The sequence below is a fragment of the Hippocampus guttulatus genome, chromosome 5 (assembly GCF_054856545.1).
Source record: "Hippocampus guttulatus isolate MCC_2025c chromosome 5, RoL_Hgut_1.0, whole genome shotgun sequence".
NCBI lineage: Eukaryota > Metazoa > Chordata > Actinopteri > Syngnathiformes > Syngnathidae > Hippocampus > Hippocampus guttulatus.
In genome coordinates, this window is record NC_141265.1 from 17598947 (window position 1) to 17616646 (window position 17700).

Below are 17700 nucleotides of genomic sequence, written 5' to 3' on the forward strand. Positions count from 1 at the left end.
TAATATGGTCTCCATCAGCTTGCACCCAATGATCACTGCTCTCATCTTGGCTAAGTGTGAGGTGGTTAGTATGAATGTAACCTTCCCTTTGTGGCGTTACGGATTTGTAAATGACTGCTTTTGCAGTCTGAACATCAAGTTCTTTGTTATCCATGTTACTCTTTTCACACATTAATCATCAGCAACAATAAAATATGTAAGCTGCTTGGATGTAGCATTGCTTTCGCTTTATTTGGACTCAATGCGGTGCCTGTCTTTATTACAGTATGATTATTCCTTTTTGTCATCTTTAACAAAAACTCCAAATTCACCAAATTAAGGTATTTTAATTGCCTGTACCAAATTTCTCAAACACTCATAAATTTACATATTTTGTTAAATCCTATTTTCAATGGTCCTGTCTGAGATTAAATTACACCGTCAGTCACCGGCCACACATCAACTATTCTCATTTACACAGTAACTCAGTGGGAACATATCACCGGCACCAAAGCCAGGCGAGTGAACCATGAGACCATATGACATCTTACCATAATCAATTGTCTCATTTTTTTTAAACAGGATTGTATTGCAGAGCATCATATTATTATATTTTTTTAATCAAATAGTATGGCATTTAAGGTGACACGCTATGTTATGCTATGTTAATCTATAATATGGTACAGTACAGTGTTATTATGGTACAGCATCGTACGGTATGTGTACTATGATGTTACGGTATGGCGATGTTGCATGGGACGGTACGGCCGGCCTATGGTATTGTCTAATCTTTTATTTTTACTTTATGTTAACTGTGTATAGCCCTTTGTTACAGCTGCAGCTGTTGTGAAAGCGCTCAATAAATCAGGATATATTGTATTGTAATCTTGAATAATGTATGGTATCACAGTTTATCCTGTTACATAGTATGGTATGATGACTTATGAAAAATCCACTGCATAAATAAACCGAATACACTGAATCACAATGTGTGTCCATGTCTGTGTGTGTGTGTGTGTGTGTGTGTGTGGGTGTTTGAGTGACAGAGGGGTCGGCACGTGTGAATGTGTGTGCGTTCGCAGCAGGCCTCCAGATGAGGTGAGTGTTCAGCTATGTGCCTTGACAACAACCTTGAGATATCTTCCCCTCGGGCCATGACTTTGTGTGTGTGTGTGTGTGTGTGTCTGTAACTTCCCAATTGATACACGCACGTAAAGGACGACACAATCCAGTGTATTTGTATTGTTAATTTTGTAGACAGATCAGTGAAACCGGATTAATGAACCCAGAGCAAACACTTAATCCCTCCTTTGAATACAATCGCTTCATTTGTCAGATGAGCATTTCCATGGCAACTGCATTAACAACTCCAGTTTTGAAGATGGCATACATGTAATTGTTAAACTGCTTAAACTAGCAATCAGCCTTTGGCATCTTGTATTTCTTGTCACGGACATTCATATCAATGGGAGAAGTGAAGCCGTCATCTAATGGAAATAATGTGATTTCATATTTCCTCCTCCGAGTTTCTCAAAGATTCGTCTGCATCACGTTGTCAGAAACATCAACAATGAAATGACAGCAAAGCCCATCGGGACAAAATTCGCCGCGACATGTAAACCTAAACTCTTGTCAGTCATAATTCACGAAACTGAGATAACATAACAATAGCTCAGAAAAGTTGAGAAACATAATCGATTCATGAATTGATGAGGAGGTGTGTCCGGCTGTCCCAAGAGCGAAGACTGATAATCTTGTATGCATGTTCAAATCATGAATTTTCCTTCTTTGGTTCTTTGCCCTCAAAGTCAAAATGTTTTCATCTCCTGCCGAGTCAACCACTGGTAATGAGAGCCAGATGTGATGATGTCACAGCACCACATGTGTGCAGGGAAAGCTTGAGCACGAGGCCGCCGACATTGTCAAGCACGAGTCAGTCAGTCCATGTTCATAACAGAGACGCGTGAAAGATGCCGAGGTGGCGACGACAAACAGCGGATAAATAATGATTTATGTGTCACGTGGCCTCAATGCAAAGTTGGCAAAAGTATGACGTTGGACTTAAGTAGAAGTAAAGATACTCGAGTTGCAAAAACTACAGCTCTTCAATTCTTGGATTGAAATGAAAGTGGGAATAAAAGGTACAGAAGGTAGTTGGGTCATCAGAAAAATACTCAAGTGAAGCACAGACACCTGAAAAATCTACTTCACAACTCTTAAGTACTGCCTTCATGGCCTCACTGACCTGCGCACGTGGAATACATCAGTAACTATTCCACATCCCGTAACCACGACCATCCCTTGTTCAGCCGCTTCAAGAGGATGATCATCGACCACATCACAGACGTCACCATGACGACCATGGTTCCCCGTGTGGCTTCTTCTGATCCTTCAACAGAGCCCTTGATTAAAAGTTCCAGCTCACCGTGCGCTCGGCTCAATGAGTCATCACTTCAGGGAGTCACCTTTTTTGCTGACTCGTAACACTTTGGTATACGACTTTGGCTTTTGGTGGACACTTTTACAATGTTAAAAATTATGTTTGATGTTGTTTTCATCTCATTTTGGTCCAGTTTTGGTTAAAAGTAGACTCGCCAATATATATGTATAAAGAGAGAGAGATCTGCAGAAGGAGGCTTTTTTAATACGGCTCGTCATAAAGCAAGAGTTCCTATTATTGTGGCAGTTGAGAAATGAGTGCATCCATGTATTATTTTTGTTTAGAAACCCCCCCAAAAAAAAAAAAATCACCCAACAGGTTACAGTTGTCCTTTGGTTTGATGACTCGTTTTATCCACTAGAGAGAGCTGCTGCATCACAATTTTAGGACGAAGGAGCAGCGTGAGCAAAAAGGGACAATAACAATCCTTAGCTTATTTTAAATTATTATTTCTGTATAACAGCACCTCATGACATTTAAATGAACATGATATTTGAACAAAAAAACCCCACGTTTGGACTGACCAATAATATATTTATGAAAAAAGGATTTAACGTACGCAATTGAGACATAGGCGGTCGACTGGTTAGAGCGCGTTGGCCTCACGGTGCAGAGGTGCAGGGTTTGCCTTCCTGTGTGCTGTTTGCATGTCTGCTTGGGTTTTCTCCAGGTACTCCGGTTTCCTCCCACATTCCAAAAACATGCATGGCAGGTTAATGGAACACTCTAAATTGTCCACAGGTGTGAGTGTGAGCGCATATGGTTGTTGGTCTATGTGTGCCCTGCGATTGGCTGGCAAGCAGTTCAGGGTAGAGCTGTCACGTTTGCGTGGTGGTGGTGGACCCCAAAAAGCAGGCAGGAGGGAGGAGCAGGGATTACTTGAAGAAATGTATTGATAAAACACAGAGAAAACTAAATCCAAAAACAAACTGTCCAAAGTAGCAAACAAAAATAACAAGTGAAGCTAAAACAGAACCGTGACCAAAACATGACCGAAACAAACCTGACAGCAATAAAGGAACAGCAAACAAACGAACATGACAGTAGCAAAGAGCAAACAATGACCCGACAATGAGTGGTCGGGCAGGAAGTCCTTTTAAAGCACTGATTACCTAATGACCAACAGGTGTGCAGCTGCAGGGGGAGCCCTACAGTGCCACCTGTTGGTCCCAAACCGAATCATGACAACAGCAGTGTATTTCTGAATAACATGTAACAGGCATCTCTGATGCTCAAAAAATATGATTTATAATTGTATTTTTACAAAAGACATTACAAGTATATCGAGTGTTGGATCATACATGCAGCGAACCAATAACACAGGAGACAAGTTCAAAAGGTTAACCGTTTTAATAAAATCCATGTCAAACATCAAAATACTGAAATGGCCAAAAAAAAAAAAAAAAGGTAATTTTGTACAAATCATAGCGGTTCAAAAAATATAACAAACCATCATAGCTGTTCAAAAAATATAACAAACCGTTTCAAAACATCTTTGCAAACAGTAGCAAACATTATGATTGTTTAATTAACTCTTTTTTTTCTTCTTCTTTTTGAAAGCCCTTAACAGTCAGTCATAAGTGAAGGTGGTGCGTGTGCTCTTTATTTTTATGGGATACATATGAGCAGTGGAGGTTAATAAAAGTCACATGGGAACAAATGCGCACCACAATACTATTCAGCCAATTCTCCGCAGCTCTCACATGACATTCTTCTTCCCAAATACTGGACTTCACTTTGGATCACAACTATCTGAATTTGTTAAAGCAAGCATCATTTTATACATAGTTGTCACAGAAAATGTTTGCATTTAAATCCTACGTGATAAGTCACACCGCATCTAAAGATTGGAGCAGGGCTACGGTAATACTGTACTGAATGCGGATGACAAAGTCAAAACTAATGGGTTCTGATGGCAAAAGCTTGTCATATAAAGACTTGAGCATGTTGATCACAGAAGGTTTCATTATAGGCTACATCATAGAAAAGTGCAGGCACCTCATAGGGAGTGCAGAGACCTCAATTGAGAACTGCTGGTGTGCAGGGTTGCTTCGCCACTCAACTGTTGCGTAACTCGAGCAGATAACACAACAACAACAAGAAAGAAAAACTTGTCCTCTCTGCTGCTTTACTTTGCAAAAAGAAAAATAAAATATAATAAAATACTCCAAGCTGCCGCACATTATGTCTGCGTGGGGTTACTTTTTGGCTTAATTAACTTGAAGTGGAGCATGGTAGTGGTGGTCAGCCTGTACAGCAGCGGTCCCCAAACTAGGGTTACAAGTGTGAACATTTCACTCAAGGCACATGAACGGAGACACACAACGAGGTGGTTGCGCTCAGAGTAAAAACCGCGATGACAACAACATGACATCGTGTACAGTGTAACTTTGGCCTGTCAGATAGCTGACTTGATACTCACAACGTTTTACTTTTGTTTTTTCTGTCCTCCAATTAACACTCATCCCATTTGAATAGACATTCCCCCCATGAGCATAATTAAGTGACGTTCGTTCCTGATGGAAAACAAAACAAGAAAAAAAAACACTCCTGTATACTGAGAGGAGACCCAGAAAAATGCATGCGATCCCACAATTTCACTATTATTGACTGCATGCAAATCCAATTGTACTTCCCATTCAATTGTTTACAAAAGGGGTAAAGGGAATTTGGCTCAGACGCCAGAATACACTTTTGAAAAACAGCTCCTATTTGTGTGTTTGTGTGTGTGTGTATGTGTGTGTGTGTGTGTTTGAGGAATCAGACGGCGAGCCAGATCTACTACTCTCGTGGACCACCCCTGGTTTAGAAAACTTTGAAATATCATAAATCACCTGCACCGTTTGCTTTGACGATTGCCTCTCACTTTTTGAGATGTGTTTATAAATGTCCCTGCATGTTATTATTTTTAATGACAACGTTAAACACGTATTTCAACGTGCCGAGTGAAAGTGTACAAAAGTCAGAGCTTGTAAAAAAAGGTCATTGATTTAGGTCAATCCAAAGTGAAAAACGTGTGCTACAAACATCCGGAACGAGTCATGCTAAGCACAGAAAGGTCACAGACAAAAACAAAGTACAAAGAGATGTTTTCCTTTGCTAAGTGACATTATTGGATACTATGAAGTGGCTGCCCCCTCCTAACACAGGCTTCATTCAATAACAGTGTAGATTATATATGATCAATTCACTTCAGGAATCAGCCTGGCACTATTTTTTTTAAATCACAACCACTCTATGGCCTTCTTGTGAATCTTTCTCCATCCAAATAATCCACATAAAAACAATAATCTGGGGCCATGAGTTCACCGCAGAGATTAATTCAAAAATCATCTGCTTGGAAAATGAAGTTGCAATTCTACTGTGGGCTAATGTTTGACCCACAATCTATTGACAGAAATAGCCTGCTACCCAAATGTTGATTCATTTTGTCCGATATAAGGCACATGGACTGAGACAAGAGGATAATTGGGCCATACCAATAATTCATAAAACAAATAGCAGCCATCAAAATCTGTTCAATTCGAAACTCTTTTGGTCACCTTTCAAAATTCCCCAAAAGCCCTGAACTAGTAGGATGAGCACGAAAGATGCAAGGCAATGTTTGCCTTTTACTCTGCTTTTTTTTTTTCTCCCCTCACAGAAAAATTGGCTTGGTTCTCACTTGGCTCTCGTGAGATCCAATTCAAATTCTATTTCAGGACTTTTATCGCGGCTCCTGTGGAGAACAGGGACATGCGACCCACGTGACTCAAACCGTCACATCAAAATCGCTTTCCAAGCTAAAGCCCAGAAAAAAAGAAAAAGAAATCTCTCTTTACACGACCACTGAAAGTCCAAAGATGAGCACCCTTTGCTCACACTTGCGTGTATACATCAAACCAACACATTGGATGGAGAAAACAATCTCCCAACGTGCGTAAAATCCGAACACTACACATTCTAAAAATCAATTCACTTTTTTTCTGTTTTTTTTTAAACACAGAGTAAGAACACATACAGCTAAATGAACTTGTTGGAAACTTGCTGCACTTTTCATTGAAGAGGACACACACTAGAAACTGAAAACTAATGTGGTTGTGTGTTGTATTGTGTCTTGAGCACCATTTTGGATTCCAGCAAAGGGAACGGAAGGCAAAGTGATTTTTCCCCCCCCTCCTGAGGAGGGATTCATACACCATCCTGTGCCTTGCACTACAAACCACTTATCTGCCGTGTCGCCGTCTTTGCAACAAGGATGCAAGAGAAGCAGGAGTGAAGAAAAGTGGGGAAGAAAGAGAATCACAGCTTTGGCATTCAGAGTGAGGTGAACAGAGTTCATAAATGCACTGAATAACGTGTTGCATGTGCTCTTGCTTCCTTTGAACAATCCTCACAATACTGTAAATACCAACAAAAGGAGTACTCGGGCCAAACTGAAAACAAAATGGAGACGATGAGAATAAAGTCGTAATATTGCGAGATAAAAAGTTGCGTTGTAGGGATTAACGTCATACTACGAGAAAAAAAACGTTTTAATTTGAGATAGACGTCGGAAACATATAAAGTCTATTTTGGGAGAAAAAAAATGTGGCATGCTGGGACAAGAATGTCTCAACAAACAAACCGTAACATTAAAAATGTTTATGTGGGTAAATACAACGACTTTACTCAAATTTTAGTGGAAATAGCATTTGTTCCGTGTGGCCGTAAAACTCCTTGTACAATACTAGAGCCAACAACGTATAAGTCACAGGCAGAAAAAGTGTTCCTGTGTAGTGCCGGGGGGCCCTGAGCAGTGCTGCCCCCAGTGGTGCAGTGGTGTAAAGGCAGGCTTGCTGAGACACTTCCATGCAGCCTAGCGGCGGTGATGGATGTGACAGATGCTTGTGTTTAATACTGTATCCGTCATTCCTCCAGGAAGAGGCGTCAAATAAGGCTCCGTATCCCCGTCAACGCAATTGAGTGGTCACTTGGAAAGTCTCTGAAGTGCAGCTCGGCGAGTCGTCAAGGTGAGCTTGTTTTGTTTTTTTATTGTTGTTTTTTGGGGGGGCAGGGGTGTGGAAGGTGCACGTTGTAGACAAACCAGATGATGTGAACTTCATGGTTTGCTCTCAATTTTAAAAATGTGCTCCAATTCAACTGTCAAGACAATCATGGACCCTTCCTCGGAGGAAGTCGATTGACTTCCCTCGAATGAGAGTCGTGTAAAAAGGTGCAAGGGATTTACAAAAAAAAAAGAAAAAAAAAAAGCATGACTTGTATCAAAATACTTAGTTACATTGTGTCACTTCCTGGATATCCAGTGCTGGTTGTAGAAAGGTAGATCATGGGCAAAGAGTCTGTGTGTGCACGCTAACAGTCTGTATAGTAGAAGTGAAAGGCAAAAGTGAGCTGCCCCCTCGCCTCCAAAACCGATTCCCCAAGTCAAACTAAAACCAAAATGGAGCTGACCAAGACAGAAGGTTGTGACGAGGAGATATTGACAGCCCTTGCTCCCAGTCCAATCAGAAGATGGACGAGATGAAGCTCTTGTGGGGGGCGGGGGGACCAGGGAAGTGTGCTGCTGCTCCACACGGGCCCTCGTGGGTCAGGGAAGCACTTGGGCCTAGCGACGCCATTACATAGGCAGAACTGCACTCTCGCGGTTGTAAAGAGGCACAATACAGTACATTCCCTCTTACCACTGAGTCAGGTTTGCATTGAGAGAGAGATTTGGGGGAAGGAAGGTGGGGTCGAACTGGGACCTCTTCTGTTGCGACCTAGGAGACGTGCGGCGAAGAGGACGGCTGTCTCCAGAAGCACCAGCCTCGCTTGGTGTGCTGCTTGCGCAAGATCTCCTCCTCGTGCTCGCGCTCCTTCTGCGAGCGCAAGTAGCGGTCCTCCTCCTTCAGGAACCAAACGGGGGGCCAGCGCTGCTTCTCAAAATGCTTCTGGTTCTCTGTATATTCACAAACAAGTAGACGGAGCTGTTATCCCCTACATTCTGTTCATTTTCCAAGAAACGCACAAGATGTTCCAGCTCAATTTTGACCCCAGCCATGAATACGGTAACAGTATACTGTAATTATGTATGGATGATGAAGAAATGGATGATTGACAATTTTTTAGAGCAGTGATTCTTAACTGGTGGGTTGGGACCCATTTTGGGTGGGTCGCGGACATCTACAAAATCATAACATATTACTCACTTGTTTTCCAGTTACGAGCTACTCTGCAAACAAATACAGAGCAGCTCAGCCTTTGGCTAGCTGGCGACACAGCTAACAATATGTTTTTGGTAGTATGTCCAACTCATTTGAAACGGTGTTTAAAAACGGATCATACTGTCCATGTGTTGTTCATAACTCCTACAAAGGTGCTCAAACTTTGGAGCAACTGTACAAAAGGATCATATTTTTCAGTATTTTGGGTCACTCAAATTTATTTATTTCAAAAAATATGTATGGGCTAAAGTGAATGAAGCCCACCTCCCCACTCATGGCTGAGGACCCCTGCTAAGTCCCTGAGCACTGCACCTTCGCTGAGGCAAAAAAAAAAATCTACCATCTGATTTTACTCCATGTTTTTTTCCATAGTCACACTGCCACTAGAGAGAAAACAATCCAAATAATGTCATATGGAACCATGCAGTGCAATTCCAGCCTTGTGGCTATAAATTCAACTGACTCGTAATAGCTAAATAGCTTATTAAGACTTTTTATGAAAGAATTCTACAAAGCACCGTAGCCAATTGTTTGCCAAACGGATCATCCTCAGGCAAGAACGGCAGCACATGTGGCTTTACCTGGACACATGGCCTTCATGTCTTTGGGAAACTTGCGGCAGATGCTGTTATAGTTAGTGCAGATGTGATGGAGGCACCAGGCAGATAGCTGCTTGGCATTGTGGAACTGAAAGAGGGGAAACAAAATGAAACAAAAGCGAACTTTAGCCAACCTCAACACATAGTTGACTTCATGAATGCCCTCCAATATTCCATTCAACAGACCTGAGCAAGCTCCAAATAGGCCAAGACGTGTCCGTCGATGTCAACTCCTTTCACGACCAACTGCAGAAGCTCATCAACAGCGTGCTGCTCTGAAAACGCACAGGCACATAAATAAGCGCGTTAGTATTTGCTGTCTCTCGCCTTCTCCTCCCTTGAACGATGGCTGCCGAGTATCCTTACCCGTGAGGGCGACCAGGCGTGGTAAACAAAGCCGGTTGGCCACCACTATTAGTTCAATGGCCTCCAAATCAGGACACGGTGTCAGCATGGCACAGTACAAGAACTCCAACACGCCTCGCATACACGCGGTACTCGTGGTCGAGATGGGCACCTGCATCATGAGGAAAAATATACAAGGTGAGTTGGAGGCAGCAAGACAGTATGTCAATATTGCTTCCACTATGAATGTACAATACATTTGAATTTGAAACTTTTTTAAAAATTTGTGTCTGTGTGTGTGTGTGTGTGTATACATATATATATATATATATATATACAGTATATACTGTATGTATACACATATATACATCATTTACAAAGCGTTTTATTTTGTAATAGGTAAGCACTGTTTTACTGCTGAGTGTAATGTCACAGTGGCTTTCATAAACACTTGGGCCTACTACATTACTGTGTTTCAACGTTCGTCATGATGGTGTTACTTGGAGGGGTCAGTATTTTCTGAGGTATATTTACTGTAATAAGTTTAAAAACCACTGCCATCAAAATACTCCTTGTAACTGTAACAGATCTATGGATATTTCTCACAATTATCTACAAGGGTGTCTACGTGCAACCCACGGTCAAGGGTGCTTGAATTGAATTGAATCGATACAAAACAAAGGAGAAGGTAAAGGGCAAAGGAAATCCTGTTCTGGTTTGGCTGCCATTCTCTTTGATCGCAGCTCAATTTGAAGCATTGATGGTTGGTAATCGAGGGTGTTGTGTGGGGGGAAAAAAATACAAAAGCATGCATGGCATACAGGAAGCACCGTCACAATGGGAATTTTGAGGACATTTGTGACTAGCATGCTTACAACAACATGGAAATGAGTGCACACCAACAGTTTTGAAAAGAAAAAAAAGTATCCAATTTTGACTTTTGAAGCATATTTCAAAACTTATGGTTGAACTTCACTTTGGAGTGTTCACCTTTTTCAGTATATTTTCCAATGTCCTTCCAAGTGTACACAATGGCTTCTGGGTGCCACTCAGAACCCATTAAAGCAAATAAATCCAAATGAGCGAAGCTGTTTTTTAATTACTGCCACTCCGGGTATGCAACACAACCGGAAACTATCTCCTGGTGAAAGAGGCGACCTGCACCCGAACCAAACCACTGAGTATACCTACTGTGGCCCTCTTCAACTTCCATTTCTCAGAGCAATTAGGAGAATGTCAGCTTGGCAAGACCTCTCGTTATGACTAAAAGTCACAACACCGAGACCAGGGTGGTCTCAGGAGCTTGGAGCCCCCAGCTGAGGCTCATGAACATTAATCACAGGTTGCACTCACATTCATGGCTAGTAACTGTAGGCACTGTATTGACAGGAGCTCTGGGCCCATAATCCTGTGAATCTAAATGTCCACCAAAAAAAAAAGAAAAAAGGGGACAATATACTGTATAACTCCTGTATATAAGTCTACACACCCCTCTTCGAATGCCAGGTTTTTTACTTCCTCTCTCTGGGGAAAAAAAATAAACAGGTCACAGTGGAAAAAATAAAGATTTTATTCATCTTGATCTCTTTCTTTTATATAAAAACCTGGCATTAGAATATGAGTGTGTAGACTTTAAAAGTACTGTATCACATTTCATTTCTGCAGACATTCACCAACAATTAATTGGTTTCAAATTTAATTCCATTAACACTGTTGCGCGCAGATGGCGTGAAGTCATGATATCACGCAGTGAAATGCGCGAGGCTAAAAATACAGAGGAGGAAGTGTGACATGAACATGAAAATAGAACAACACTGGCTGATCACATGCCGCTTTCACAGGTTGAGGAGTTTTTCCTGAGGGGATGCTCCGCTCCACCCTCGAATTTGAGTGTACTTTGCTGTCATGTCACCTACTGATTTGTATGCACTTTCACTAACAACCTCACTGCGGCGGCTCCCAGAATAGATTTACTCTCTTCCTTCAAAATAATATTTGCAGCCGCTCACGTTGTATGGGTTGAGATTGAATAAAACCCAGAGGCATAATGTGGAAAATATATCAAAGAAGCTCTCTGTGAGGGTCTAAATTTGCTGTCTGAAATCAAAGACCCTGAAGAGTAGCATGTTTTGTGTTGCAGGATTGAGAGGTCTGGTTCTGGAGGATCAAGTGACCACAAGATCACTTCCTCTCAATGAAAGGAAGGAAACATCACGCATGCAATGCAACGAGTCTTGCGAAGTTGGTTTTGAGCGACCTCATAATCATTCTTTTTGTCCCGATATATTGAGATGACAACAGCATCAGTCATCTTTTAAAGTGCTCTGGTAACTCTCAAATGATCTTTCAGGATGCCGGACGCTAGACTGACACTGAAATTAAGTGGCTTGACATTAGTACCGATCGCCAAATTCACCATAACCTAGTGTAAAGCTTCATTTAAAAGGATATTTCAAAGCACGGTTGGGTAGAGCGGAGCATTGCGAAGCAAAAGGTGCTCAACATTCTAAATAATAACTCTTACTCTCAACATCTGACCCCGACTTAACAACTGCTGCGCACTGCAATCGAGTATACAAACACCCCGCCACTCATGCAGTTTTTCCCGTTGTCAGAAAAAGTTCCCTCGTACTAAAACAACTCCATTACGCTTGTTGGGCCTCACCTCCTCAATGTAGCTCTCCATGAACGAGCCACGGAACATGGCCGCCATCCAGTCACAGCTGGAGATGAGCAGGGGCTTGTGGGCCGGGAGGAAGCCATCGTCCAGCCGAAACACCACATCTAAAACCGGGGTGGGAAAAGAGCATTCATCTCGTGGAATGCCACAGAAGCCCAAGCTACAGAGAGGGGAAAGACGGACGAGGCAGACAAAGGCAGAGACAGAAAGACACACAAACAGACAGACACATGTTGACAAACAGAAAGGTAAATTGACAGAGGGACAAAACAACTTTTGAGAGCAAGGGAAGGAGAACAGACGACGTAAGGTTTAGGAAATGGAGTAAACCGTGCTGATATTAATCCAAACAACTGTTAATTGTGGTATCATTTCCTTGATCTCTTGGATTCAGTTCGAAATAGACAAAGCAGATCGTTTTGAACAACTCACTAAATAATTATTCAGTGAGGGAAGCTCTCGTTAGCATTATGAGAAAGACTGCCTTCATTGGGATGATAAAGACGACTGAGAATGAACACAAAGGAGTGAGACACAGCAGATGCATGGCGTTGGCTGCGATAGCATGCTAGCCCAACGGCTTGGGGGGGGAGACAGACAACACCAAAGACAAAGACGGCACGAAAAGACTGAGACGGGGGGCAACCGAGCAGAGTGAAGCGTCAGTCAGTCATCAAGTCATTTGATGACTTATGCACTTACAGGGAAACCAGCAAATACAAAATGCATATTCTTTTGTAGAAATACAATGTCGAATATACAGTGATATCAAATGTACATGTTAATGTACATTGTTGGAGACTCGGAGACAATGCTTGCAGTTGACTTTTGCAAGTTTCACTCCCCAACAGTAACGGATGCATACATGGAAAACACATCTGCGATGTCACCAGTGCTTCTGAAGGTTTAGCGAGCACAGAAGATTACCAGCAAAGGTGCCTTTGTTAAGACACTCCTTGATGCGGTTGGCTCTGCGGACGTGGAACGCCTTGGTTATCTCCTGGTTCATGAAACTCTCCCTGTTGAGAACATTGGCCACCATCATCCGCAGGTCAAACACCTCGAGGAGCTCAGCGATGGTGGCCACCTGCATCAGGTCTCCTCGACCTTCATCCAGGCTGCCAGTGTACAAGTACTGCAGCACGGCCTGGAACGAGAGCAGCGGGTCAAATAAATGCATCTCAGGCGGTGCCAAGACTGAAGCCTTGCGTTCGACAAACTAAATGAAGTTGTATTGACAGAGGTGGCAAATTCAGGTCCGGAAAGTACAGTGAAAAGAAATGGCATTTTGAATTTACTCACATTGTTATGCCAAGTGGCTGCACACAAAAGATTCATCTAGATTTAGATTTTTTTTTTTTAAGTAGATGTGTACACTACTTTAAAAAAAAAGATTTCATTTCATGCATCCACGAAATAAAACGGAATAAATTCAACACATCATTTTTTAAGTGGAAAAACCCGACTACAATTTAGCATTAGGTTTACCTCCCATTTGAGAAGCAGTATCTGTGGCTTCAGCCAAATTGTGGCAGGTTTTTTTTTTTACTTTCTGGACCTGGATTTGCCCTCTCTGGCGACTGAATGTGGACTAAGGCTTATATGCAAGTAAATACTGTGTATAGTGAATTTGAAGTCCATCACCTTGAATGGTTCCTCTTGTATGAGCGCATCCATGACGACCACAGTCATTAGTCGTGGTCGTCCAGTCATGGGGTCATCAACATGCTCCAGACAAACACTCAAGAACCCTCTTCCCCATCCCGAAAGTGCCCGGCCACTCACAGGAGTTCCAAGAGAGTATTGGGCTCGAGAGGGGAGTGCATTATCACTCTGGGAAGTCCGTAACGAGCCGCGCTGGAGCAGCGGGGGTCGATTCAGACCCCGCACGCCGCCGTCGACCCCGTCTTTATCAATGTCTAGGCTCTTAGTGCGCCCAGCTTGCTCCTTGGCTCCCCGTCTGCTCAGCTCGTCGTCCTCCCCACTGTCCGAGCTTTCCTTGCTTTTGTCCTGCTCCCCTTGTGGCGCCGTGCGGGATGCATCGAGTTCAAGGGTGAAGAGGTCATAGAATTTGGAGCAGGAAGTAGCCAGATATACTTTGTGTGCGAAAACACGAGTGGAGCCGCCCTGCAGCAGAAAAACAACATCTGCACAGAGTGGGTGGCAGAAGAGGGAGTCGGGGCCCTCGCCGTCGGAGGGAGGGGGGTCTGGAATTCCCACTATGGGGCGTGGTGGGCGTGGAGGCAGAAAGGGTGCCTGGAGAAGTGGCCTTTGGACTTTTTTCAGGTGGGATTTCCAGAACTGCAGGTGACGGCGGGAGATGAGGGCGGCTCGAATGGCATTGTCAAAAACATCCTTGACTCCAAACTGGGCGACGATGCTCGTCTCGTAGTAGGGTATCCCGAGCTCCTTCGCCACCTCGTGGCCTCTCTCGGGAGGCAGGATATCCGTCGGTTTGATGGGTCTGTGGGTTGGAAGAGATCACGACGGTATTCAGGCTAGTGATGCAATGTGAATGACGGCGGGATTACGCCCCTAACACCACTAAAAAGACCTAAAAAAGTTCAACTCGGATCAAAATCTGTCCATTAAGGACGGATACGGAAGGCTTCTCACTTGGCGAGGGGTCGGCGTGCACGATTAACTGCATCCAGGTCAGCGTAGCGGAGATCCAGCTGGCAACCAACCAGGATGATGGGCGTCCGTGGACAGAAGTGCTTGATCTCCGGAAACCACATGGTGCGGACATGGCGCAGGGAATTGGGATTAGCCAGAGAGAAGCAAAGCACCACCACATCCGACCTGGAAATCAGGAAGGAAGATAAACAGCCGTTGCTCCATCTGCTTAAACTGAACTGGGATCAGAGATAAGACAGGCGAGATGATGACAGACAGGCCCTTGAAGGGAGCGCTGTACATTGTCGCTTTGTATTAACAAAGGCATTATTGGTTAATGACGCTGCAACGTGGGTGTGCGTGTGTGTGCGTGTGTGTGTGTACACAACCCGACGGTTGGTGACCATTTGTATTTGCTCTTAAAGCACTTCAAAAGAAGGCTAATAGTGACGAAGGATAAATATGTGCAGACACAAATTTGCACACCAGCTCACACAGACACATACACACACATCTGCGGTTGATCTGTGGGGGAAAAAACGGTTCTGTTTGGACTTCTTGGTAATGTTTAAGAGAATTGTGTGTCAGTGACTTAGATCATTTAGTAATACATTACAAGACTAACAGAGAAACATATGCAATTATTAGAAAAGGCTACTCACTTTGACTTCATTATATGCACAATTGTTTTTTTTTCCCATTCGTCTAGTGTACATTGGTGTGTTTCAGCCAGGCCTTGGCCACATGTAAACAGGTATTTTTATAGACATTCTTTGAGGTGAGTTTGCAGCAAAACACGTTCACAGGCAGTCAAGTGAACATCAACCAGGAGATATCAGAAAAATAAGACCTGCAACAGTTTTGATAGTTTTTGGGGGTTTTTTTTACTTTCCACACTGCAATCTCACCTAAGATTGGGAGACTAATAAAAGTTTTCTTATCTTATCTTATCTTAAGCTCCTTTTCCCTTTGACATACAATACACTAGCAAGCCATTACATCACACACGGACAAGCAGCCAAGTCTTACCACCTCGGATTGGATTTGTACACTAACAGGATCACCGCATTGCCATCCGACTACACTACAGTGGTGGCCGTAATGAGGAATTGTGACTCCAATAAGAAACGTTTGTTTCATAAAATTCAGCTCAACTATGCTGATCTTTGCTGATGAATGTTTTGCACGGTGTGTCTGTTTGGGTTGTGACTTTTCAAGAATAATGGGAATGCTTTGAGTGGATTTAAAGACCACGTTATGGTTAATAATCGACCGCCGGCTATTATGTGACATAAATGGGCCTGTCAGCATCGCATGTGTTTATGTAGTGCATCCACACTACAAAGGTCACTAGTGTCCCGATTATGTAAGGAGACACACACACACACACACACACACAAACATATTGGCACGTACAACATGTCCAATAATAATTCCGATTTTTCTAAAGAGAAACGTCACTTGTGTACTAGTCTACTGTGACATAATGCCCCTCCATGTAGCACAGAAAAGGCATGCTTCTAAATCAGCTTGCGAGAACAATGCTTCTTTTGAAATCGCTTTAATTAGCAGGAGAAACATTTTCTTTCTTAATTATATCGGCACAGATTGAAATTAAAATCACATAGTTGATGCTAAGGTGAAGTGTGACTTAGCCTATTTTCAGGATATGATTGTGCTCCCCCACCCCACCACCCAACCTGAATTTTCCACGCCTAACAAGGCATGTGACAATGCTTGATGTGATGTTTTGAGTTTTGGTATCAACAAAGAGCGGAAGATGATGTGCGACATGAGCTTAGTCATGCGTTCATGAGCGGGGACAGGTGCCGTATGCGGCAATGAACAAGTGAATGCACAAAGACCGGAGGAAAGGAAGAGGAAGAGGAGAAGGAGAAGGAGGAGGAGGAGAGGTTGATGCCTGCCGCTGCAGACGTCAGGCGGGCAGGCGGGCAAAAAACAGCTGAGCTGGCGCTGCGTCTTTATCAGCTGACTGCAGGCTGACAAAGCATCCGGAACATTAGGGAAGGTGTGGAAACACAAACAGGGACAGAGAACCGAGTAAACACACTCTCAAAAAGAATGAAATAACAACAGAGGCGAGGCATCCGGTGCCACAAATACTGTAGATGCACACGCCTGTTGCTTGGCTATACCAAAAGGTGTCAGGGCGACGCAAAGTCCATCGACCTGCTGTTGCCAAAAGTGAAACGCTGCACAATGTTGTCAGTAAGGTGTATCAAATCAAAGATTGCTCGCTGTAATTTGACATTCTCTTTGCCGGTTTTGCAGAATGGCTTTTGCATTTCATGCCAATAATGCAGCTTTGATCCCGGCATGCCGAGTAAGAGGATCAAGCCATGATCCAATCATGTCTGCTGGACGACGGGCGCAACAGCCGGAGGGCAGAGTTCTGGTGCTTGGGTCACAGAGAAAATACCTTGTAAATTCTCTGACCCTGTTGGCGTTGGATTGACGGGTGAGTTATGTCACAATGATGTCAACAACACTAACGTGTATTCCCTTTAGGCTTGTCGGAACAGAGTAGGCGTGTGTGTGTGTGTGTGTGTGTGTGTGTGTGTGTGTGTGTGTGTGTGTGTGTGTGTGTGTGTGTGCGTGCGTGCGTGCGTGCGTGCGTGCGTGCGTGCGTGCGTGCGTGCGTGCGTGCGTGCGTGCGTGCGTGCGTGCGTGCGTGCGTGCGTGTGTGCGTGTGCGTGTTTTTGGTCTCACCTGCCATAGGCGAATCTTCTGTCCTTGTGATGATCCCCGAATGTGTCCCAGAGCCTCAGGGACACGCTGACCTCATCCACAACATCACGAGATCTCTCTAACACCTGTAGCATAATGGCAAACGCG

At 43.5% G+C, this 17700-nt stretch overlaps 1 protein-coding gene across 4 annotated transcripts in view; it reads right to left on the minus strand.

Annotated features, from left to right (window-relative positions):
• Positions 1–3750: 3750 nt before the first annotated feature.
• The window catches only part of rhobtb4 (Rho related BTB domain containing 4), a 33398-nt gene continuing 19448 nt past the window's right edge, over positions 3751–17700 (minus strand). For all 4 annotated transcript variants that reach the window (XM_086112554.1, XM_086112556.1, XM_086112555.1 and 1 more), the window contains 9 exons: positions 17575–17678; positions 14845–15030; positions 13873–14692; positions 13156–13375; positions 12214–12332; positions 9570–9720; positions 9390–9478; positions 9186–9291; positions 3751–8339 (listed from right to left, as the gene is read on the minus strand). In XM_086112554.1, coding sequence (XP_085968680.1) covers positions 8161–8339; positions 9186–9291; positions 9390–9478; positions 9570–9720; positions 12214–12332; positions 13156–13375; positions 13873–14692; positions 14845–15030; positions 17575–17678 — 1974 coding nt within the window. In that variant the 3' untranslated portion in view covers positions 3751–8160. The remainder of the gene's footprint in view (positions 8340–9185; positions 9292–9389; positions 9479–9569; positions 9721–12213; positions 12333–13155; positions 13376–13872; positions 14693–14844; positions 15031–17574; positions 17679–17700) is intronic.